Genomic DNA, 26,265 nt, shown 5'->3' with positions numbered 1-26,265 from the left:
GTTGGTTCCCTGGTTTTGAAACTGCCTTTTCAAAAACAGGAAATTTTGACAGTGAAAGAGATCTGATCCAACCAGCCCCCATCTTGCCTTTAACTTCCAAACTGCCCACAGTAATTCCTGGGCTTGGGCCAAGCTACCTTTGGGAGAAATTTAGTTTATGGTTTCAATGATAATAACCCTTTCCCCAAACTAAAGTACCTTTGTAAAGCTAATGAAAGACAATCAGGTTAGGAAGATGAGAGGAACCTGAACTCTGCCAGGGTGTGGACATAAAAAGTTACCAGCCATTGTCTAGGAGGTCACACGGTCCGCAACTTCCCCAATCACTCCTGCAAATAGCATCATATTGTAGAATTTAAGATTGGACTTTTGAGATGTCCTTTTGGGTTTTTACATTTCTGAAGACTGACCAATGGCTTCGCCTGGACCCAACAACCAGTCCTGTGGCCACACCCAGACCCAGACTCAGGGCTCCCAGTCACCATTTCTCACACCCCTATGATCACGTCCCCAGCCCATCAGCAGCACCCATTCCCTTGGCTGCTAAACTATCCTTGAAAAACCCTAGCCTCTGAATTTTCAGGGAGGCTGATTTGAGTAACGATAAAACCCTGGTCTCCCATTCTGCTAGCTCTACGTGGATAAAACTCTTTTTCCACTGCAATTCCCCTGTCTTGATAAATCAGCTGCATCAGGGCAGCGGGCAAGAAGAACCCACTGAGAGGTTACAGTTTCACTCCTCAGGTCTATTAATCAGGTATTCCAGAGAAACAGAACCAGTCAGCGTGTACATAAAAGAAGATTACGAGGAATGGGCTTACAAGATGACTGTTTGAGAAGTCCCACAATCTGCCATCCTCAGCCTGAGAACCAAGAAAGCTGGTGGCATGACTCAGGCTGATGTCCTGAGTAACAGGGGGCCCATGGGGTGAGTTCCAGTCCAAGGGGGAAAAAAAAATGAGATCACAGCTCAACAGCAAGGCAGAAAAACAAAAGGAGGCAAATTCCTCCTGTCTACTTTTTGTTCTATATGGACCTTCAATGGATTGAATTCACAAGACAGAAACCCCCAAATTATGAATTTCAGAGATTACATAGGAACTACATCATAGCTGCTCCCATTCCCTCCAGAGACAGGGAAACACTAAACCGTAACTTTTTTTTTTTTGAGACAGAGTGTCACTCTGTCGCCCAGGCTGGAGTGCAGTGGCGCGATCTTTGCTCACTCCAGCCTCTGCCTCCCGGGCTCAAAGCGATTCTCCTGCCTCAGTCTCCCGAGTAGCTGGGATTCCGGGCATGTGCCACCACGTCTGGCTAATCTTTTTTGTATTTTTAGTAGAGATGGGGGTTTCACCAAGTTGACCAGGCTGTTCTCTAATTCCTGACCTCAGGTGATCCACAAGCCTGGGCCTCCCAACGTACTGGGATTACACAGGTGAGCCACTGTGCCCAGCCAGAAACCCTAACTTTCTAATGGAAACAAATTGTCTTTGGGAAGAGAATGGGAAGGCTCTGTGTGTTACAGCGAATGTCAGTGCAGATCAATGAATGCAAAGGCATAGCTGCAGGGGAGATAAACCTGCAAATCTCTCCAGAGTAATTCAGTCTCTGTTTTCCAAAATGATTACTATTCCCTCATCCTCTAATCCAGTGTTAAACTAAGTTTAGCCTAAAGCTGCCCCCTTGTAAATTTGGCCTAAAGGTTTCTTCCACATAGGGAACTATAAACTAACAGGATGTACACACAGACTGGCAACTACTCTTACTAAATCACCGAGTTCCAGCCAATCAAAAGGGGTCAATTGTTTAAACCACATTCAAACGAGACAAATGGCAAGCGGTAACCAGTCCAGCTATTTCCGTACGTCACGTCACTTTCCTTTGCTTCTGACACTGTGGCAGTGCCGGAGCCTCTCTGAACCTATTCTGTTTCAGGGTGTAGGGTCCGCGCACCTGGCACTGGTAACTTAAGTGTACCCTGAGAGGAACCCTGTAGGGTCAGACACATCTGAATGTGTGTTCAGAGTTCCATGCTAGGGAATCTGGGAGGGGACCACTCAGAGATTCATTCCTTTTCTATGAAAAACGTCCGATCCCCCAGCCTGGCCCACGGAACGCATGCCGTCCAGGGGATTGAGACTTTGTTGTGGGTTAAATGAAGGTTGCCAGGTGGAATTTGTACAGGTGGGTGTTTAGTGAAAATGCTATCTAAACTGCATGCATTTTGTAAGCAGTTGCAGTTCTCCTGCTTTCCCACCACCACTGGACTCTCTCCCCTGTATGTGAGCCCCCAGTAAAACCCATGTCTCGACTGGGTGTGGTGGCTCACACCTGTAATCCCAGCACTTTGGGAGGCTGAGACGGGTGGACCACTTGAGGTCAGGAGTTTGAGACCAGCTTGGCCAACATAGTGAAACCCTGTCCCTGCTGAAAATACAAAAATTACTGGGGTGTGCTGGCATGTGCCTGTAATCCCAGCTACTTGGGAGGCTCAGGCAGGAGAATTGCTTTAACCTGGGAGGCAGAGGTTGCAGTGAGCTGAGATTGCACCATTGCACTCTAGCCTGGGCAACAAAGTGAGACTGTCTAAAAAAGCAAAACAATACAAAACCCCAAAAACAAAAAAACTCACGTCTCCTTTGCTGGTGCGGGATCTCTTCTCTGGCCTCTTGTGCCTGCTGCCATCCCTACGGAGGTTATTAGGGGTCTGGCATGAAGGGGGCTGTGATTGGAGAGTTGTTCTTTGCTCAATTAAACTGTTAAATGTGTCTAGAGTTTTTAATACTAGGTTGCCAGTAACTTTTGCTCAGGAAACTCTGGCTATGCAGGAACATGAAAACATTCACATTGTTTCCCGACAGCAAGTGGAGTCGATAGAAGTTGCTTGAATTTGTGGGGTGAGGTTGGCAGGTGTTTGGAGGGGGACCCTGAGGTTTCTGGCCAAGGAAACTGTATGGTGAGGCCATTTACTGGGATAGCACACAGGTAAAAACTAGGAGAACTGGTTTTTCTGATTTGGTGGGGAGGAGGGAATTCACGGGACAACATATGACAACAAATAGAGTTTTAGGTGCTTGGGGATGCTCGGTCTGCAGTTTGAACTCTGGCAGGTGTGGGCTGCAGATACCAATGTGGGAGTCTCAAACAGGCAGTGACGTGAAATAGCGCGGGTGAGAGGCCAGGGATAACCCAGACCTCGGGAAGAGGATGGGGTGGAGCCAGGACATGTCAACGCAGAGTGTGTCCACCTTCAGCTTTTCAACAGACCATTGTGAACAGGACAAAAGAGAGAAATCTGTCCAGCTTGACATACTGTTTCAGACAAACGCCTCCACGACTATAAATCTGGGGCATAGCTGCTAATTGACCCCAGAAACAAAGAGAAAAATGAATCATTCCCTGAGGTACCCACTGGAAGGTGGTACCAGACTGTAAATAAAGCAGCTTCCACATTTCTAACGCAGTGGTCTACAAGCCTATGTGTGAGAATCAGCTAGGGAGTGGTGGTGTTTGCTTTGTTTAGAAACCAGTTTCATCCAGAGACTCTAATTCCATCATTCTGCGGTGGGGGCCAAATGCTTTAGTATCTTTTTCCGGCTCCCAGGTGATGCTAATATGTACCCATGGTTTGGATCTGTGTCTCTGCCACATCTCATGTTGAAATGTGATCTCGGTTGGGCGCTGTGGCTCATGCCTGTAATTCCAGCACTTTGGGAGGTCAAGGCGTGAGGATCACGAGGTCAAGCGATCAAGACAGTGAAACCCTGTCTCTACTAAAAACACAAAAATTAGCTGGGCGTGGTGTCGCGTGCCTGTAGTCCCAGCTACTCAGGAGGCTGAGGCAGGAGCATCACTTGCACCCGGGAGGTAGAAGTTGCAGGGAGCCGAGATCGTGCCCTCACACTCCAGCCCGGGAGGCAGAGTGGGACTCCAACTCAGAAAAGAAAAAAAGGCTTAGAACAATAAAAATAAAAAACAAAGAGCAAGAGACTAGGCTTTGGAGTCAGGTAGACCTTTGTTCGTGTGCTGTTCCCTTCTAGTGGGTGGCGTGCTGGAATGGACTTAGGAGTGATCATCTCCAATGCCAGGGATTTTACAGGTCAGTTACTAGACACAGTCATTTTACAAATCAAATGTTACAAGTTCACAATTAAATATACCAAAACAAAGGAAATTACTTAAAACTCATTTCCTATTTACTTGAGACTGTTAATGATTATTCGCAGTAGTTATGTTCTATAAAGTTGCCGCGAACACTCAGCTGGTGAGTACAGTACTAGAACCCTGGCTTTGGGGGAACTACACAGAAGAAGGTATTTCCTGTGAAGGTTTAATCCAGGCATGCAGTTCCCCAGGCTATGCCGGAAAGGTGGGGGCTTCCTGAAAGCCTTAGGACACAATATTTCCATCAAATGCTCAACATATAACCTTGTTTTATATGTTTCGGTTTAAAGATGTCTCATTTAATACATATACTCGAAACATGAGCACTGTACTCACAGCCAGCAGCACTTGGGAGGCTGAGGCAGGAGAATCGCTTGAACCCAGGAGGAGGAACTTGCAGTGATGCCATGCTCAAGAACACGCTTTCTCTGTAAGGCCCATCATGGCTTTCCCACGCTTGGGAATGCTAGCCAGTACTTAAGCACTGTGCTTGGAGGCCATTTTAAACAGTGAGATCACCACAAAAGCAGCACAGAAATGTAGAAAATGAAGCACAACACAGACTGTGGAAGGGACACCTGTTTACAGCGTGAGAGCTGAAACGAGAAGGCAAAGTGTTGCCTTGCTTGACCGCAGCTGAAAACGTGCACATCAGGCACCGCATCTTCCACCCGTTTACCCATCTCCGTAGACGACCATGAAAACACCGTGAGTATTGATTTGGGGGCTGCAAATACACAGTTGATCCTGTTGCTACACAACAGGGCTTGATTTGTTGATTTTCTCCATCACTTTATTAAACCTAGACAATGTTAATAATGCAGATTCAGCTTAAAACTGTATCATATCTGGAGCCATTACATTGCAAATAATAAAAAAAGTTGAGGAAATGTGTGAGAAACATTCAGTTTACCCCCAACCCCGCCCCGCCGTGGCTCTCTTGTGGAGAATACCTTTTAGTTTGCAATTAGAGGTAGGTGGGTAACAGCTACCTACTTGGTATATTTTTGAGTTATGAGTAAATACAGAACACCTGTTTATTAATAAGAATCACCTGTTAAGAGAGACTACGTGAATCAGAATCTGCTCAGAGCCTTCAGCCTGGAATGCGGTCAGCCCCTGCGTCTCTCAGCTCGGAAGGCTGCCGGTCCCCAGATGGACCCACTCTTTTGTTCTCTCTGGATGTCTGCCTCTCATTACCTTCAGCACCGCCTGGGTGGGGGTCTCCTGACTGAGCTTGTACTTGGCAGAAATGTTCCAGTATCCAAAAACTACTGAATTCTGATTCAGCAAAGTAGTCACCCATGATTGATGAACAAATGACATTCTGATGGTTTCAATTTCACCTTAATCATTAACGCAATAAAATGACAAAATCAGACTGGGCGTGGTGGCTCATGCCTGTAATCCCAGCACTTTGGAAAGCCAAGGAAGGTGGATCACTTGAGGTCAGGAGTTCGAGACCAGCCTGGCCAACATGGTGAAACCCCATCTCTACTAAAAAAAAAATACAAAAATTATCCTGGCATGGTGATGTACACGTGTAGTACCAGCTACTTAGGAGGCTGAGGCAGGAGAATCACTTGAACCTGGGAGGTGGAGGTTGCAGTGAGCTGAGATGGCATCACTGTACTCCAATCTGGGTGACAGAGTGAGATTCTGTCGCAAAAAAAAAAAAAAAAAAAAAAAAGACAAAATCATGTCAGAGCTACATTCTTGTCATTCATAACAAGATTGGCTATGACAAAAATCTAAAAAACATTGTGAGGACCAATCATCAAAGGGAATTTATAACATTACGTATTTTTTTCTTTTCTTTTTTTCTTTTTCTGATACAGAGTCTCACACTGTCACCCAGGCTGGAGTGCACTGGTGCGATCTCAGGTCACTGCAACCTCTGCCTCCCTGGTTCCAGGGATTCTCCTGCCTCAGCCTCCTGAGTAGCTGGGATTACAAGTGCCCAGCACCATGCCCTGCTAATTTTTGTATTTTTAGTAGAGACAGGGTTTCACCATGTTGGTCGGGCTGGTCTTGAACTCCTGACCTCAAGTGATACACCCACCTCTGCCTCCCAAGGTGCTGGGATTATGGTCCTGAGCTGCTGTGCCTGGCCTTATGTATTTTATTATACAGATTATGTATTCCGTTTGTAAGTTGTGTCCTATATATCCTTTATCAGGAACATTTATAATTTAAGTGCATTCATTTAAAGAGAGCTGGCTGTTTAAGCCATGCACCACTGTTTCTAGCTAAGTGACCTCAGTTAACCACTAAGCCTCAACTTAAGCCTAAAACAAATAAGAATAAACATGCCTTCCTTGATTTTGAGACTTGAATGCAATGATTGTTTCCAAAGCCTTGTTTACAGGTAGAGATTCCAGGAGCCTCAGCCCTCTTCTCCCCACTCACCTCACCTGGGGACAGAGCCAGTGGCAGATTCACCGCTGTGCACTCCCACCCCCACTTTCCCAGAATGGCCCTGGGGAGCTGTGTGTCAGGACTAAACTGTCACAGGTAGGGAAATCTCACCACTAGGGGGCAGGAGCAAGATGCCTTTGACGGCTTAGGTCCTTCAGACCTTGTAACTGATTTGGAATACTATGTTCACCCTCCCATCCTCCAAGGGGAGAGAAGATGAATGTGTAAAGTCTGCAGCCACGGTGCTACATCCAGAGATTTCCACTCTAGTGATCAGCGCTGGCACCCTGAGAAAATGAGAACCCCTGAGCCCCAGTTTGGACAACGGTTAAAATGCAATAAAAATCTTCAGTGGACCCAGTTCTCCTTTTGCAAACCTACCTGCTTGTCGTCCTAGGCACACGGCATGTTGTGACTGATGCTGGCTGCTTAATACATCGGGGCCATCCAGGTGAGCCTCACCTAATCAGAAGTTAGCAAAGCAGCCTTCTCCACCCCCATCTTCCTGCCAGATCTCTCAGGATCAGCACTTACAGTTAATGTGCTACCTCACTTTCCCAGGTAACATGCATTAAACGAGGCTCTTCTCTGAAACTGATGTTTTAAGGAGGTGATTCCATTGGCAGCAACCTTAAAGCAAAGGACTGGGGTCAGTGACAGCAGAGAGGTCTTCCAGCACTTCCTCCATCACCCCTCCTCACCGAGGTCTGGCCCTGGACTTCCCTGGAGGGGCAACTTCCTTTTTCTTTTCAGGGGCGGTGACCAATGCCTTCTCCCTGCAATCTCAGCCAAGCCTGCAAGGATGCCCCTGCCACCTGCTGGTGGGATGTCCACTCCTGAGCAAAGGACGCCTCATTCCTTAGCCCCCCAGGCTCCCATCTGGTTAGCTGTCCCACTGTCAAGGATCTTCTCAACAATTTTTCCCCTTAAAGGCCAAATATTCGACATCACCACCTAAAGAATGAAAATAATTAAAACCACCATGATTAGTTTTCTGCCTGCGTGGAATTCACAAATACTGATTTTGTTGACTGTAAACATAGGTGGCTTAATTTATTTTAGCTAGTCTATGTCCCAACACCTCCATTAATGGTTTTACTTTGATGAATAGTTTTACACATCTGGGAGGATTCTGGTCATTCTAACGGTATCTTCTTGAAGCTCTTCCAAGATGGATCAATACTAACCATAAAACATCAGATTCTTGGAAAGTGCAGACATCCCTCTTTACCTGAAACAAAGCAAAATGTTATTTGGTGCTCTTGAACAAAACTAAAGACAAAGGTGGAGTTTTATAGATTTTAACCCTAGAGGAAATTCCTGGGTGTGTAGGTTGTGGGTCATTTTTTTTTTTTTTTTGAGACAGTTTCGCTCTGTCTCCCAGGCTGGACCTGATCTCGGCTCACTGCAACCTCCACCTCCTGGGTTCAAGTGATTCTCCTGCCTCAGCCTCCGTGTAGCTGAGATTACAGGTGCCCACCACCATGCCCAGCTAGTGGTGGGTCTTTAAATGCAAGTCTGACAACTGCATTTCAGACTGCCACCAAGAAAACAATGACAAAGACTGTTTTATTTTTTTTTGTGTGTTTTTTTTTGAAACAGTATCTGCTCTCTCACTCAGATTGGAGTGCAGTGGTGTGATCATGGCCACTGCAGCCTCCACCTCCTGGGCTTAAGTGATCCTCCCACCTCAGCCTCTCAAGTAGCGAGGACTACAGGCATGAGCCACTGCGGCCAGCTAATTAAAAAAAAATTAGACACGGGGTCTCAAATCCTGAGCTCAAGTGAGCCTCCCGCTTAGGCCTCCCAAAGTGCTGGGATTACAGGTGTGATTCACCATGCTCGACCTGACAGTCTTAATAACAACTTTGAAACAGATAATGGCTGAGAATGAATTCAAATGACCACAAAGACAGTTTTCCTTTTCTTCTGAGTTTATTTTGAATTTTCATTTTTGGATAACCAAGCAGCTCTTTAAGAAGAATGCACAGAAGAGTCATTCTGGCACTTTTGGATAGTACATAAGATTTTTTTTTAATTTTTTTTTTTAATAGTCACATTCAGCCCACTTGCTCAATCCAGACTCCCACGTTGGGTGAGCAAGATCAGCCCATAGGATTCCAGAGTTAATACGTAACCGTATATACAAACAGCCATAAAACCATGACGGTGCCACAGGGATGGAACAGTGAAGGGCATCTCCAAAGTGCCCTCTAGTCTATCTCCGCTAAACAGAACCCACATTACCCATGATAACTAGAGAGCACACTGTGTTGAAATGAGGATGCTGGCCCCAAATGGCACTTGGCAGCATGCAGTTTAAAGAAAAAGGGACATCCTTTAATAACTTTATAAAATTCAGGCAGTTCCATTAAAGGGGTTAAGAAAACCAACAACAACAAAAAGTGAGGGACTGTCTGTCGTCACTGTAAAAAAGGCACTTGGAGTTAATGGGACCGGGACTGGAGGACTCTTAGCTGATACAAATTTCAGTATGATTTCATTAAAAGGCTTGGATGTTAAGAGAGGACACTCAGCAGTTCCTGAAGGGAGACACTGAAATGAACCGCGGAGAGGCGGAACAGATGAACACAAAGGAATCAAGTCTTTACAACCAAACTGCATTTAGGCGACAACAAAAAAAGGCAAACCCCCAAACGCAACCTAACCAAAGCGGAGTCGAAGCAAAATCAGACAACGAAGCAGCGGTGCATAGCTTTCCTTTGAGAGAACGCATACCTTGAGACACTGCGTGCCAACCTAAGTTCGCAATGACAGCTTCACAGTAGGATCATTGAGATAAAAACGGATTCAAGCGATGCAAAAAGAGTTTCATCTGTTCCCAGAATTGGAGGGAGAACTGAGGTGATCGTGAGAGTGTAGTGACATCACGTGCGGCTTCTCAATGTCCCCGGTGGTGGATACGTCAAGTCCCCCGAAGGACATTCGGACACATGTTTAGCCACCTCCCGGCAGGGGCGACATCCGCCAAAGTCATCCTTTATTCCGAGCAATAACTTTAATTTCTTTCGAACATTTACATAGCAAATGGTAATGCAGTCAACGTCCACGTCCGTCCCACGGCGGGGCTGCCGTTCTGTCTCCTCCACGAACAGGTACGCGCTTCCATGAGAAAGGATATTTGGCAATTTTATATTCCAGTCAGGGGGCTCTGCGATAGCTCATTTGATGTTAAACGCCATCAGGGGCCTCTCCTCCCGTTTCTGCCAGGGGCTTTTCTTGTCTTCTCCTTGGTCATCGTCATCATCGTCTTCTTCTTCCTCGTGGGCAGATCTTCTCTGGTGGGGGCTGGCTGCTGGCCCCGGGGGGGGCGTCCGCAGTCCGTTTGGTAGTCTCTTCCTGCAGGCTGGGCAGCTGGCCGCCACTTCTCCGACTCGACCCCTCCAACAAGCATCGCAGGGCACTGTCCTCAGGGGTACAGACCGTGGTCCCACACTCGCTGCCACTCTGCTCCACGTCGTCCACGTACACGAGCTGCGTGTAGGCTGTGCTGTCTGGGGCCCGCGGCTCCTTCTGCTGGTGCTCCTGGACGGGCGGGTAGTTCTGCTGCAGAGACAAAGCATCTCCCCTTCCCTTCCGGGATGATTTTGGTTCATTCATATCTACGCCAGAGTCCAAGCTGGCATCATTACTTCCGTTCCTTCCAGCTCTTTGGAGATCAATGTACGAATGTCTAACGTGAGCGTTGGATCTGCCATCCAAGGAGACGAACCACGCCCGGGGGTGCGGAAGCGGCTTCCCACCCCCGAGCTCCATCAGCGCCTTTTCCGTCAGGAGCTGCACCTCACTGTTCATCTGAGCCAAAGCCGCATCGTTCAGAGAAGCTGGGATGGAGAGGGACTCTGACATGGATGCGTTCTGAGGGCTCCACTCGCGGGTACCCGTGTCCTGCAGGTGCTGCTGAGAGATGGCCTGGGAAGACAGGGGCTGGGGCTGGATCTGCGAGGACGGGTGTGGGAAGATCCCGGCATGGGGGTTGGACAGCTCGGCCTGGAGTCTTTCTATTTCAAGCTGCTGATCAGCCGGGACGACCAGAGGCTGGCTGACATAGGAGTGGTCCCCGGGGAGTTTCATATAATGGGCCGGGATGACCAAGGCGGGCAGCACTTTCCTGTAGACGCTGTCATTGACCTGGTCGACAGAGCTGCAGCAGATCAACTGGCCAGGCCGTGGGAAGGAGGTGGGTCTCTCGAGGTGATCTACGGATCGCGACATCATACATTCAGTGGGTCTGCGGTCCAGCAGCTGTTCTTTCTCAGGAGATGAAGGTGCGGGATACAGATGGTCCTGAATGGTGAGTTTGCTTCCCGTGGAGGCCGGAGCTTCTCTGTCCTGCTTTTCAAATAAAGGCTGTGAGAGTACGGTGTTGTAACTAGCCCTGTAGTCATTGTTGCCCGGGGACTCGTAGCCTTCTCTTTCTATAGATTTTCTTGACTTTAAGGGAAAAACCTCCACTGACTTATGGTAGTCTTTCCCCAGCGTCCCACTTGGTGTGAGGTTATCAAAGGAGATCTGGCTTTTATCTTCTTCCTTGCAAGAGAGGAGCTCCTCCCGGGAGCTAAATTCCTGGGAGGTGCTGTAGGAGAGCTTCAGCATGGGGGTGTGCAGGTCCCCCTCGCCGCCTGGAGACAGCATTTCCAAATGGACCCCACTCACCAGCTCCTTTGTGCCTGGGGCCTCGGGGCGGCTGTGGCTGGTGACGGACAGCGGGCCAGGGAATTCTGACGCTCGGCGCGAAAACAGCAAGTTGATGTGTGACATGGATGTGGACTGGTCTCTTTTGGAACTCTCCAGTGCTGCAGGGAGCTGCAGTTTTCTGTGGTGCTGACGAGGTTTCAAGCACTTCCTCCTGTGACCAGAGACACAATCCAAACCCAGAGATTAGTGATTCTCACAATGGAAAAGTTTCAAGTTTCAGGTAAAATCCTAATCCTCAATTTCCACAGGGAGAAACAAGACAAAACAAGTCATCAGCAGCCAGAAGCCTTCTCACCCCACACCCTATTCTTTTTTTCTTTTTTTTGAGACAGTGTCTTGCTCTGTCACCCAGGTTGGAGTGCAGTGGTATGATCAGAGCCCACTACAGCCTCAACCTCCTGGTCTCAAGTGATCCTCCCACCTCAGCCTCCCAAGTAGCTGGGACCACAGGCACACGCCATCATGCCCAGCTAATTTTTGATGTTTTAGTTTTCGTAGAGATGGGGTCTCCCTGTGTTGCCAGGTCGATCTTAAACTCCTGGCCTCAAGCAGTCCTCCCCTGCTTGGCCTCCCAAAGTTCTAGGCCACCATGCCTGGCCCTTATCCTTATTTTAACCCAGAGTAGGATAATCCAGAGATTTCATCTTTTACTGTCTGGAGAGCCCTTTGCCTAAATGAATTAAATGTATGACATACATTTTCTATGACTTATAAAAGTCACCAAGTTATTAAAAGAGTGTCAAGTGTGACTAAAATACTTTGCATTTTAAAAAATACAATTTTCCTCTATAATGCCTTTTAAAATGGCTAACCTTAGAGGCTTTTATAAGCGAAGTTACTTATTTCAAAGGAGTTACCCAAGAAATATTCTTGCAAACTCAACAAACAGAGTATCCAAATAAGAAGAGTTCGTTTTTTTTTGAGACAGAGTCTCACTCTGTTGCTGAGGCTAGAGTGCAGTGGCATGATCTTGGCTCACTGCCACCTCTGCCTCCCGGGTTCAAGCGATTCTTCTGCCTCAGCCTCCTGAGTAGCTGGGATTATAGGCATGTGCCACCATGCCCAGCTAATTTTTGTATTTTTGGTAGAAATGGGGTTTCGCCGTATTGGCCAGGCTGCTCTTGAACTTCTGACCTCATGTGATCAGACCTCCTCAGCCTCCTAAAGTGCTGGGACTACAGGCATGAGCCACTGTGCCCGGCCCAAATAAGAAGAGTTCTGCTTTGTTCTTGAGAATATCATCTCTTAACCAGCGTTTAGGAATATGCTGAATAAATCATATGATTATTGTTAAACTCTTTTTCATAATTCCCCTTCTAAGCAATGTTATCCACCCAGCATGCTCTACACATTCTGTTTGTCAAGTTAGATCACAAATGTGACTTCTTAGATACTTTTTCATGGAAGAAAAAGTACTTCAATTTAGAAAAATTAAAGAAACCCACCTCCATATCAATGCTTCTAAGTATCAACTGTCCAGGAAATTCTAAATTAAAAATGATATTGCCAAAATGGTAACACTTTACCTGCAATAATATAAAAGGAGACACAGCAAAACCAAAAGTATGAAAGCCATTCCTCCTAAAATGGCCAAAAGAAACACCGTGTGATACGTGGTAATGTCCTGCGTTACAACCGGACCTGGAAGGTCAGAAAATGGCATTTAGAGTTTTGAACACCTGTAACTCAAAATCAGGATCATTCATTGAGAACACAGTGTCTTGTGTTCACTCTTCTTGGCTGGGGCATAGAGCAGTGGTCAGAGGAAAACACCCTCGGATCAATGCATTTGGGGTTCCAGCAGCATTGCATTAATGATTAGCATGACTAGCATGCAAGCTCCCACGGCCAGGAGTGCTTTGAATACTCAAAAACAAGATGTGGTTATGTCAAGGGCCCCTCCCAAGAGGAGAGGCACGCCTCACTTAGTAGCATTTGTTGCATTTGAAATACATGACCTTTTTATTTTATTTTTATTCTGTTTTGAGACAGGGTCTCATTCTGTCACCAAGGCTGGAGCGCAGTGATGTAATCATGGCTCACTGTTGCCTCGACCTCAGAAGCTCAATCGATCCTCCTGTCTCAGCCTCCCAAATAGCTGGGACTACAGGCATGCACCACCACATCCGGCTAATTTTTGTATATATTTTTTAGAGTCAGTGCTCTCACTATGTTGCCCAAGCTGGCCTTAACTCCTGAGTTCAAGCCACCTGCCTCAGCCTCCCAAGTAGCTGAGGTTATAGTCATGCGCCACCACGCCTGGCTAATTTTGTATTTTTAGTAGAGACGGGGTTTCTCCATGTTGGTCAGGCTGGTCTCAAACTCCTGACCTCAGGGGATCCGCTTGCCATGGCCTCCTAAAGTGCTGAGATTATGGGTGTGAGCCACCATGCCCAGTCGAACAGTGCAATTCTTTATAAAATTCACAGCTATACTTCAATTCCTTTTTAAACAGGTAATTTAGGAACATAACCGAAATTATTTTCTTGTTGCCGGTGAGTTCATGAAAGCCCAATATTAGCGTAATTTATTTTAATAAAGGTGGGTTGTGAGATGGCTGACATACGTATCCCACATTGAATACCCTCAGGGGCTGTGCTGGGTATGCTTTGTGGTATTTTTGAGATGGGGTCTCACTCTGTCACCCAGGCTGGAGTGCAGTGACATGATCATAACTCACTGCAGCCTCGAACTACTGGGCTCAAGGGATCCTCCTGCCTCAGCCTCTCAAGTAGCTGGGATTACAGGTAAACGCTACCATCCCTGGCTAATTAAAACAAATTTTTTTTTAGAGATGAAGTCTTGCTATATTGCCCAGGCTGGTCTTGAGCTTCTGGGCTCAAGAGATCCTCCTACCTTACCTCCCAAAGTGTGAGGATTACAGATACGAGCTACCCTGCCCTGGCCTGTGTATGCTTTTCATAGCTTTGAGTCTCTTCCTTCACTGGTAGGAAGCTCTCAGGGGGACCTACAACTGGCAGTTCCTTCATCCTGCCTTACAAAAGCATATACTGGTCAGACCCGGTGGCTTACGTCTATAATCCCAGCATTTTGGGAGGACAAGGCAGGTGGATAATCTGAGGTCAGAAGTTTGAGACCAGCCTGACCAACATGGTGAAAACTCCATCTCTACTAAAATACAAAAATTAGCCAGGTGGTGGTAGGCACCTGTAATCTCAGCTACTCCGGAAGCTGAGGCAGGAGAATTGCTTGAACCCAGGAGGCGGAGGTTGCAATGAGCCGAGATCATACCATTGCACTCCAGCCTGGGCAACAAGAGTGAAACTCCGTCTCTAAAAAACAAATAACAACAACAACAACAATACCAAAACACACAAAGAAAGCAAAAGCATAGACTAATCTACGGCATGATGGGAAAACTGACAGCTGAGACTGTTTGAAATACATTTAAAATTAAAAATTAAAGTTCACTTTAAAATGGGCTTTGTGGCATTTATTTTGGTACTTAAGTTTCTTTTCCTTCATTTATTCCTCTTCAGTCATAATCTATGTATTTCAGATTCAGAGAATGGGCATTTCTGTACGTGGTTCATGCTTATGTCACTATAAAAACAATACCAGCAGGGGAAACACATTACTTTTAAAACAGATGTGAAATGTAAATGTTCTTATAAAGTTCTTATAAATGTTCTTATAAAGGGATATAAAGTCAACGTGACACATTTTTTGACACCTGTTTAGCAAAGACCTCCATCAAGTCAGTTAATTTGTGAGTCTAAGTGCTAATTCCAGTGATAATTCCATTACTAAAGTATTTGAGCTTTCATTTTAGAACTGCCTTCTTGGTTCATTTGCAAGAGACACCTTTTAATCACAGCACATTTTGACCTAGCTCAGTCACCTAGTTTATTCACTAGTCTTGAATGTGCATGACTTTCAGATGTGTTTAAAAGAAAAAATCATAAAGATTTGCAACCAGGGAAGAGATTCACTAATGAAGGCGGAAGGTGGTCCAAGTAATATAGATTCTAAAGTCAGCTTAAGCAACACAACCATTGCTGGAAATAATTTTCTTGAGATGACTATTTTGAAAAAAAAAAACCCACAAACAATTCTAGAATACTTATGAGGGTAGTATAGGTTAAAAAATAAACCATTAGTCACATTCTGAAGATATGCCTTAAGGCACATAACCTAGACCAAAGGGGAAGATTCTCTTAGATATAAAGCAACTGGTTTGCATTTAAGCCTTTTTGGAAATGCGCACCAACCTTTTTGCCCCCAGTGGTGACTTCCTGCTAGCAGCTCTGTGGCATGCTTTTCCCTACATGTGCGCCTACACCAGGCCACAGCTGTTTCAGGAATTAGGGAGGAGGTCTTGCTGGTCTCTGTGGGCTTTTGATGAAGAATTCCCTATGGCAGCTGTCTGAACAAAACAGGCCCACAAGACTATTTTCTATGCATTATTCTTACCCTAGATGGAAAATGTCCAACCAGAAGTCCCCCACTCCCGTGAAATACCTTCTTGACAGTATTTCATCTTCAGACTTTTAACCATTTTTGAATAAGGCGTGATCTCTTACTAACTGTTGTCAACTGCTGAAGTTGTTTTCAGAAGCATACTTAGCTCGAACCCTCAAAGACCAAGGCAACTGATCCGCATCACTGCAAGTGTTGGCTCCGTGTTACCTGGGATGGGAGGGGACATGGCGGCCACCCAGTACCCCAGCTGGGGGGCAATGTACGTCCACGTCAGCTGGCTGCCTTCCTGGTGCACAAGACCCAGACCGCTCTTTAGCCACGTTCCTGTGGAATTGAGAAAGAGATATTAGCCACAAGCATACCAAGCTCCTTGGTAAGGCTTAAGCATATTGTAAAAGTCATCTTAAATGTCATGTTTATGACCTTTAAGATAACCAAGATGGCCAAAGTGTCCTCTAGGGATCCCAGACAGCTTTCTGGAGAAGGTCTTCAATTTCCCTTCAGGGAGAGATGAGCAACTTTACTATTCCTTTGCCTTCTCAATTCAATTACTTTCAGCCACTTTATCAAACACCCCTCCTTCCAAACACAGATGCTTTTAGCAGAAGTCTTTGGAAGCTCAGGAGCAGAATAAAGGCAGCATGATGGGGGCCGGTGAGAGTGAAAAGAGAGGGGGAAATCTGGTTCTGTTCATGCTCTTTGTCCTTCAGCAAATTTCCTATCCACAATTGCAGACTGGCTATATCAGAATTACCTAGGGGTGTTTTGAAAAAATGGATCCCTTGATCCCATCTTTGCAAATTCTGACCCAGTAACCCTGGCTTCAGTGAGCATTTTTAAAAAGCTTCCAGTTTGTTCCAATGTGGGGAAACGCCACATAAGTCAAGGTCTCTGCTGTATCTTCCAGTTATTCATTTAGCTAGCATTTGAGAGTAAGGAGCACGTGCTACGCACCAGCTATTTGCAGCATATGTGTCTTATCAGATGCTGTCTATAATTCACACCACAACACTGAAGACTGGTGAGCTGACTTTTCCAAGGCCTCTTGGTGGCAGAGGGCAGAGTGGCAACAGAACCTGGGGCCGCCTGACCTCAGGGCTGTTCTATTTCTTCTGCTGTATCGTGCTGCATTTCCTAGAAATTTGATTCCCAGCATTTGACTACATTTTCACTTTGTGAAGTTTCTAGGAGCAGACTCATTGAAGAGGATGAACTTGCCCAAGGTTGTTGGGCTATTTTCCAGCCAAAAATGGGTGCCTTCTACTGGGCTCACTTGCAGAGAGCCTTGCTCTGAGGCCTGCAATGGCAGCTGTGGGCAGAAGGCAAGGGAGAGGCTGGGCGAACCTCTACACGGCCCATGTGCACCCACCCCGACCTACCAGCATGGAATGTAGCAGCATACACAGGACTTCTGTGCAGCTCACCTCCCTCCTATAATCATCTCCGTCTGCAATGGCCACATGGGCAGCCCTGTGGCACGAAGGCCTAAACAGACCAGCTGCGCACCAAAGGCAGGGATGTGTCATTTAACAGGGATGCATTCTGAAAATTCATTGTTCCTCACTGTGCCAACATCACAGAGTGGCCTTATGCAAACCTAGATGGTACCGCCTCCTACACACCTGAACTACATGGTCTAGCCCATTGCTCCTAGGCTGCAAACCCATACATCATGTGGCTGCACTGAACACCGTAGGCAACCGTAACACAATGGGAAGTATCTGTGTATCTAAACATAGAAAAGGTACCGTACAAATACAGAATTATAGCCTTATGAGATCACCATGGTATATGCAGTTCGTCGAGCCAATCATCATCCTGTGATGCGTGACTGTATTCTACCCAAATGCTTGCCTTTCTTAGCTACGCACCTCATGCAGAGGTGGCAGTAGTCGATTTTTCCCCCCCTGAAGAAAGAAACAACACGTGGGCTGCTTTGAGGCCTTATCAGTTGCCATAGCAACATTCGAATGCAGTGGGTGGAAAGATACCCTTGGTGATGTCTCCCCTGGCAGCCACTCCTCTGCTCACATGCCAGCGGCACACAGGGGGCAGGTGGGAGAGGTCGGGCATCAGTGAGGGCTTGGCATCCCTGCATTCCCATGACACAGGATGGATCACTGCGCCAGCAGCGGGCTTGGGCTTCAGAAAGAGCAGAATGTAAGCAAGGTTTTGCAAACGGGTATGAGGGCTGGGGATGCGCGGTTCTGGTCCATTTCCCAAAGCACACCCTCGTAGAGATCACCTTGTCCTACAGGGCTACTGTACTAAGGGAGCAACAACGTAAGACATTTGACACACTGAGGAAAAGGGGCCGGGCATGGTGGCTCATGTCTGTAATCCCAGCACTTTGGGAGGCGAAGACAGGAGGATCACTTGAAGCCAGGAATTTGAGACCAGCCTAGGCAACAGAGTGACACCCCATCTCTACAAAAAACAATTTTTAAAAGTAAGAAAAAGGGTTTTTCTGATGGTAAGAAAGTTTCCCCGAAGGTAGAGAATGTCTGCGACTGCTTCTAGTCCTGCTCCGGGCTCGGCGCTTGTTCAGCTCATGACTTACACATCGGATCCCCTCCCCAAAGCTGGCCTATAGTGATGCTCTCAGCCTCTCTGCATCAGCCAGGAAATGGCTGTGCATTCTTTGGTTTGCTGTTTTCCCCACATTAGATTCTTGAGTCACTGCTTGTCACAGCAGATTCTGGGTTAGCCTAAACCGGACCCAGAGGTGAGAGCTGGAAGCTGAGTTTAAGTCCCGCTCGTTCATGAGTGCACGCCTGTCTTTCTCCTGCCTTTCTCCCGCCTTTCTCCCCAAGTTGCCTTTCCCTTCTACAACACACCATAGTCAATTGAAACAGACTTTATAAAATACCTCCACACTGGCTGGGCGCAGTGGCTCACGCCTGTAATCCCAGCACTTTGGGAGGCTGAGGGCAGTGGATCATTCGCAGTCTGGAGTTTGAGACCAGTCTGAGCAACATGGTAAAACCCCACCTCTACTAAAAATAAAAAAATTAGCTGGGTGTGGTGGTGGGTGCCTGTAATCCCAGCAACTATGGGAGGCTGAGGCAGGAGAATTACTTGAACCTGGGAGGCAGAGGTTGAAGCAAGCCAAGATTGTGCCACTGTATACCAAAATGCAGTGACAAAGCAAGACTCCAGCTCGAAAAACAAAAACAAAAAGAACCCTCCGCATTACATTTGGGGCAAGCCTTGTGGGCGACCACATATACAGACCCCATCTGCCTAATGAGTCCCCAAGTTCACTCTGGAAGACCCACAGTCCAGCAGAGGTGCTGGGGGAGGCCAGAAAGACTACCGACTGAAGAAGACACAGCTGCCTTGAGAGTCAGTGAGGGAACGGCTCTACCTGGGGCGGATGTAGAAGGCGTGGGATGGATGAGTAGTTTTGATGAACAGGCAGGGGCTGTCAGTGATGGGGAGGGATGGGGCAGGGTGAAAGTCAGGAGAAAGAGGAGGAGAACATTCTGCCCAGGGATCAGTGTGCACAAAGGCCTGGTGTGGTGGGTATGGATGACCTTTGGGGTTGGGAGCACAGAGGCCTCGGGTGAAGAGGACGGAGCAGCAGCGTCTGGGCTGGAAAGGAGCTTGGCATCCATCTTCGATGGGCTTCACTCCCCATTTGCTGCAGGAGGCCATGGGGGACCTGGAAACAGAGGCACACGTGGTCGGAGCTTCTCCTATCTCCTTCCTCTCTTCTACCCGATATGGTTTGGTTGTGTCCCCACCCAGATCTCATCTTGAATTGTAGCTCCCACAACTCCTGCCTGCAGTGGGAGGGACTCGAGGGGAGATAACTGAATCATGGGGGCGGGTCTTTCCCATGCTGTTCATGTGATAGTGAATAAGTCTCAAGAGGTTTGATGGTTTTATAAGGGGGGTTCTCTTTACAAGTTTTCTCTCTTGCCTCTCACCATGTAAGATGCGCCTTTTGCCTTCTGCCACCATCGTGAGGCCTCCCCAGCCATGTGGAACTGAGTCCGTTAAACCTCTTTTTCTTTATACATTTCCCAGTCTCAGGTATGTCTTTATCAGCAGCATGAAAAAGGACTAATACAATCCCCAACCCCCCATTCAGTTCCTTCCAAGCAGTCTTCGCAATGCGCATTTCTACCCAAGTCTGACGTTTGCCAGCAAGTGTAGCTCCAACCTCATATAGTTTTTCTCTCTTCCAAAAATCTACCCAGTCTTGCAAGATTCAAATCAAATCCATTGTTCTTCCAGAGGCCTTTCTAGACCACATGGTCTTCCATGTCCCAGCACATCTTGGGCAAGTGTTACTGTGTCATCCATCTGCCAAAAACACAGGGTGCCTTCAGTGGCTAGCCAGTGGTCCTAGGTCTTATCTCCTTTCTTAGGCGTGGCCTGTGTCTTGTGTTCCTTTTGTCTTCTCAGCACCTAGAGATATGCATAGAGTAGGAACTCCAGAGAACTTCAGAATGAGTGGAAGCTACAGGTGCAATAAAAAAAATAATAACCAGTAACCTGTGAAAGGCTGGGTGCGGTTGGCAGGGAAGGATATCTCCATGGCAGTGTGACCAGGCTTGGGATGCTGCCCTTTCAAACTAAAGGGAACAGAACCAGCTGTGGAAGAGTCTACCGTGGCTACAGTGCAATGCTGTCTGGGGATTCAGCAATCGTGCTGTTACTGGCAAAAGCATTTTAAGCCTTCCGTGTTTTGTGGAAGGAAATAAGCTACAGGGAGTACGGGAATTAGTGAATTGTGTACTAGAAACACATGCTTCTCATGGTGGGAATCCTGATGCCACTGTGGGATGCAGACAGTTTCCCCAGTGGAGCAGTGGGCACCAGGGCTGGCATTCTTTATTGGTGATATCAGATGACAGAGCACATAGACCTCTGCAAAGTCTCTTCTGTTGAATATAAGATCACTGGGTGCTGCCACCAGGAAGGGTGTCCTTTCATCACGTGGTGGGAGGCTCGGGTACTGCTGAGATACAGCAAGGGAGGAACCAGGTTGCTCCTACTGCACGGACCAAAGAAAGCTCCACTGCAAGGCCCCTCAAGTTGGCCCACCTGCTCCTGGGTGTGGAGGCCTCAGGATGCTCCTGGGTGAGGACATCCACCCAGAGGGCTGTCCTGCTTGAGCCTCTCTCCTCAGGGTCTGACAGACAGCAGGTCCTAATGTCGTGACAGCAGCCCAGCTGGGCTATCTGCTCAAGCCCACTTCTCCCTGAGCTTCTCTTTCCGCCCTTCCCAGCCTTTTTCAGGGGCTTACCACTTACCCCTCAGTGTCCTGTGCACAAGCACACAAGCAGGCAGCTGAGGCAGCTGCTGGGACTTGCAACTCAAGGCAAGATCGTGTGGTGAAGGCAAGCAGGACCCTACAGCCTCCTCCTGCCCTGCCCCAGAAACCCAGGCTTCTTCCTACAGAAGCCGCACTGCAGCAGCTGCGCACAACCTGGTCGTGCAGCAGCCATTTTAGGAGTTGGCTGGACCATGATATGTGCCTCTCTGGTCCAACCAATGCCTAAGGCCGGGGCTATTATCACGACTGCATGTGTTTGAAGGTTACAGGGTGATCTCTCTGGCAGCATCAAGGAATAAAATTCAGCATTACTGAAATTTCTAGATCATTGATTGTCAAATAGTTTTTAAAGCATTTGAACTCTCTCTTTAATGGATTCTTAGGTGGAAACTAATATATGAAACAGATAAAAGGTAAGCTTCTCTGCATGAGGGTAAAGACACGCCTCCACCACCTCTACCATAGCAATCCCCTGGACACCTCCTGAACCGTCTGGAAGCTACTCTTCTATATAACCTGACTCTTTGCCAAAACTTGAAAAGGCCATTTATAACAATTCTAAAAAGCATCATTTCCTCCTGCCCTGTGAATGTGAATATAATTTTGACTTTTCTTGATCCTTCAGGGTCATAATTATGATCAACTACAATGCTAGCTTCTGGCATATGAACGTCCTTAAGAATACAGAGGTGGGGATCAGAAGTTGTTCGCTCCTGTGCTGACTGCTTCCACCTACCCTCATTTTATTTCCGTTTTCCTTCTTCCTTATAACTTATCAGTGTTCTGTTATCAACTCTGCTCCGCGACCACCAAGCACCCCCCAGTGTCCCACCTGGAGCTGTATGCTATTGGGAAACGCATGGCCTTGTTACAATTGTGTTTGAAATAACATACACAGGCAGTGTGAGGGACAGGAGGATAAAATCAGATATGGAACAGTGATATATATATATATATGTATGTATATATATATATAAAATACATACATATATATATATATGTATGTATTTTTTGAGACAGAGTCTCACTCTGTTGCCCAGGCTGGAGTGCAGTGGCGCAATCTCAGCTCACTGCACCCTCTGCCTCCTGGGTTTCAAGCAATTCTCCTGCTTCACCCTCCCGAGGAGCTGGGATTACAGGCACCTGCCACCACACCTGGTTAATTCTTTGTATTTTTAGTAGAGATGGAGATTCACCAGTTTGTCCAGGCTGGTCTTGAATTTTTTATCTTAAGTGATTCACCTGCCTCGGCCTCCCAAAGTGTAGGAATTAAAGGTGTGGGCCAGTGTACCTGGCTGGAATGGTGATATTTGAAATCCAAGTTCAGAATTGTTTTCTTCCACACTACACTCTCAGATCAGTTTTTGTCTGAATTGTCATTCTCTCTCTCTCTTTTTCTTTTGAGACTGGGTCTTGCTCTGCCACCCAGCTGGAGTGCAGTGGTGTAATCATGAATCACTGCAGCCTCAACCTCCTGTGCTCAAGGGATCCTCCCACCACAGCCTCCCAAGTAGCTGAGACTACAGGTACATGCTACCATGCCCAGTCACTTTTGTATTTTTTATAAAGACAGAGTCTCAATATGTTGTCCAGGGTGGTCTTGAACTTCTGGATCCAAGGGGTCCTCCTGCCTCGGCCTCCCAAAGCATTGGGATTATAGGCATCAGTCACCATGCCCAGCCTTGAATTATCACTCTTCAGTGTTATACCTTACACGATGGAGACTCAGATATTTTCAAGAATAAACAACTTCTTGAAATATCTTACTAATTTTTCAAAAATGAGTAACACATTCAGCTGGCAAGGTTGACTGTGTATAAAAAATCATGCATTCTTAGTTTGGAAGCTACATTTAACTACAGTGATTATTACACACAACAAATGACAGGCAGGGAAAGCTGTGTCCTGTGAGATATGATGGAGTCTCCCAGACATCACCAAGGGTGCTGCTTTCCTGCTTGGTTACTAACCAGTAATGAAATCAACTTTTGTTTGCAAAGTATAAAGAAAAGTGAGTTCAAAAATTTAACAAATGGCCGTCCAAAAGAGAAAAGAACTCTGAAATATGAAAAAGAGCCCAAAACATGTGTCTAATTTGAATTTGACCTAAGGAGATCAGAGTTACCTGGACTTTCTAGGAGGTTGAGGCTGGCACATTTAAGAAGCAGACAGACCTGATATTACAAGCACTGTTGATTTTGAAAAGAAACCCATACCTGAAATTCACATGTTAACAGAACATCACTGGAGCTGACACCCGCTAGCCAAAGTACAAGAACAAAGCAGGAGCATTTTTTTTTTTTTTAACAGACTGGGTCTTGCTCTGTCATCCAGGCTGGACTGCAGTGTTGCTATCTTGGCTCACTGCAACCTCTGGTTCCTGGGCTCAGGCCATCCTCCCACTTCAGCCTCCTGAGTAGCTAGAATTACAGGTGTGCACCACCACATCTGGCTAATTTTTGTATTTTTGGTAGAGACAAAGTCTCTACTAAATGTTTCACCATGCTGCTCAGGCTGGTTGCAAACACCTGGGCTCAAGTAATCCTCCTGCCTCTTCCGCCTCCTAAGGTGCTGGGGTTGCAGGTGTGCACCCCGCACCAGCCTGAGCGACTGTGCTTACACTGAGATTTGTTAGCATATCAGACCTCAGAATACTGGGCAGATAAACACCCAGCAGTATAAAGCGTCAATGGCCCACACAGATGACTTCCCTGGACTGACCAGATCCTAAATGTAAATTCCAAGTCTGCCACTTCTAGTCGTGTGCGCCAAGGACACGCTGAGGATGACACAGAAGAGGAGCTGAACGTCCCTGTGACATGGCTGAACCACTGGTGCAATCCTAGAGCCACCTGCCTCATGTTTCATTGTCATGTAAACAATAAATGACCTTGTCATTTAAATGCTTGTAGCTAGGTATTCTATTACTTGCTAATATATTCTAATGAACGTAGTTTTCCAGAAAGAGGCTGGAGTGAATTCTACTAGGTCTATAAGCTGGGACTTGGGAAGAAATTCCACAGCCACTCAGAAATCCCAATGCCAAAAGTTCTATCAATAAAGACTTGATAGTCCACACTGTGTAGCCATTTCTACTCCTACAGCTACATTCACACTGTGAAAGATTTGGGAACATTTAGGAAGCGGGGTAAGGTCACCTGTGCTGGTGCAGGTTTGATCTCGGATGGGGAAGCCTGCTGTTGTTTGACTTCTCAGCTGTGGGCTCTGCCTAATCACTAGCTCTCTTGGGCTATCATGGCTCCGGCTGAATAATTAGCATGGAGTGAGCATTAGCTCTTTTGATGAATAATCTTCTTAAGAGGTACGCACCTCTCAGATCCACGGCAAACATGCATCATCAACAACATCATGATCAGCATTGTCAGTACCACCATCACCATCTTCATTGTCACCATCACCATCATCACCATAGGCCTTTCCAGATCCCTGAACATGCTAGATTTCTCTAGAAAACAGATGACTTGCTTCCTTGGGCTTTCATCTGCATTAAGCAATAATCTCTGTAAGTTTCTATCAACTGTACATATAGAATTATCAATACCTAAGTCTATGTTGTTGTGTGCTTTAACAAAATCGGCACAGAATCACATTAAAATAAAAAGCTATCAGCCCTTAAAGCACATTCTTCAGTATGTCAGAAACTGCGACAATTTCTACGTTTATGACATTGTGGGGTAGTCCTCTTTTTTTCCATATTAAAGTCTATGGCTTTGAGTAGCTAGGTTTCCTTCTTTGGAATTATTTTTCTTTCTTTTTTTTTTTTTGGGACGGAGTTTCGCTCTTGTTACCCAGGCTGGAGTGCAATGGCGCGATCTCGGCTCACTGCAACCTCCGCCTCCTGGGTTCAGGCAATTCTCCTGCCTCAGCCTCCTGAGTAGCTGGGATTACAGGCACGCGCCACCATGCCCAGCTGATTTTTTGTATTTTTAGTAGAGATGGGGTTTCACCTTGTTGACCAGGATGGTCTCGATCTCTTGACCTCGTGATCCACCCGCCTCGGCCTCCCAAAGTGTCGGGGTTACAGGCTTGAGTCACCGCGCCCGGCCTGGAATTATTTTTCTATGAAATATGTCAGGAGTAAACATTCCTTGTTAATTCTATAGCAAAGTATTTGCCCGGTGGTCAATTATCTAATCATTCTTGTTGAAAGCAATCAAACTGAAGAGCAAAATTTATGTGCAGATGGTTGGATTCTCATAGCTGTGGGCAAGTACATTTCAGGACTGGTTTAAACAAGAATAAAATTAAGGGCAACTCATTGTAACCAATGACCTTCTGTTTGAAGCATGAAATCAGGGATGTGTTGAATATTAGAAATTAAAACCATGGCTGCAGTCAGCTGCAACATATTCCCTGGGTATTTTTAGGGTAGTTTTGGAGGAAGAGATTCTTAAATCTAAGCAACTGATTTTTTTTTTTTTCTTTAAGCCTTAGCTGAGCTATCATAAGACTTACTGAAACACGTTTTAGGAAAGAAGCAGTTATGGGAAACCATAAAGATCCTGGCAGACTTATAGAAAGCGTATTCCTTAAATAGATAGCCAGAGGTATCAGGATACATAATAGCATTAATAAAATTTAATGAGAGAATTCTGAATTTACAATAGATATATAAACATTTCCAGAAAGTAGGTCAGAGTAAAAGCTAATTAGCCCCATCTGGGGAAAAATTTTGTTCATTACCCACCGAGGCCAATACCCATATTGCAATTACATGTCAGAAGGGACAGGGTAGGGAGCACACAAGGATTGTAGGTGGCACAACCATTAGTCCCCAAGCATTGGAAATAATCTCAAAATGGAAGACAGCATAACAGATAATTTATAGAGAATAACCGGGCATTCTCATAAGAGAGAAATTACAAATCAGAGGCTTACTAAAGAGCTTGTTGACACGCAGATCTTGCTAAGTGCAGGTTCTGATCTAGAGGTTTGGAGGAAAGCCGAGAAGGCAGTTCCTATTTTATTTGTTGAGGCAGAGTCTCTCTCTGTCACCCAGGCTGGAGTGCAGCGGTATAATCACAGCACTGCACCTTTGACCTCCTGGGCTCAAGTGATCTTCCCACCTCAGCCTCCCAAGTAGCTAGAACCACAGACATGCTACCATGCCTGGCTAAATTTGTTTTTTATAGAGATGGGGTCTTGCTATGTTACCTGAGCAGGTCTCAAACTCCTGAGTTCAAGCCATCTTCTCGCCTTGGCCTCCCAAAATG

At 46.4% G+C, this 26,265-nt stretch overlaps 1 protein-coding gene across 1 annotated transcript in view; it reads right to left on the bottom strand.

The window, feature by feature from the left end:
- Nucleotides 1-8,498: 8,498 nt before the first annotated feature.
- The window catches only part of FAM171A1 (family with sequence similarity 171 member A1), a 147,878-nt gene continuing 130,111 nt past the window's right edge, over nt 8,499-26,265 (bottom strand). Inside the window, 4 exon segments of the mRNA XM_032243983.1 lie at nt 8,499-9,911; nt 9,913-11,452; nt 12,828-12,942; nt 15,952-16,068. Coding sequence (XP_032099874.1) covers nt 9,765-9,911; nt 9,913-11,452; nt 12,828-12,942; nt 15,952-16,068 — 1,919 coding nt within the window. The 3' untranslated portion in view covers nt 8,499-9,764.

The sequence above is a fragment of the Sapajus apella genome, unplaced genomic scaffold (genome assembly GCF_009761245.1).
Source record: "Sapajus apella isolate SASKATOON/1434 unplaced genomic scaffold, GSC_monkey_1.0 scaffold53, whole genome shotgun sequence".
NCBI classification, from domain to species: domain Eukaryota; kingdom Metazoa; phylum Chordata; class Mammalia; order Primates; family Cebidae; genus Sapajus; species Sapajus apella.
Note: the sequence above shows the minus strand (reverse complement) of the source record. Positions and strands in the feature narration are given on the sequence as shown.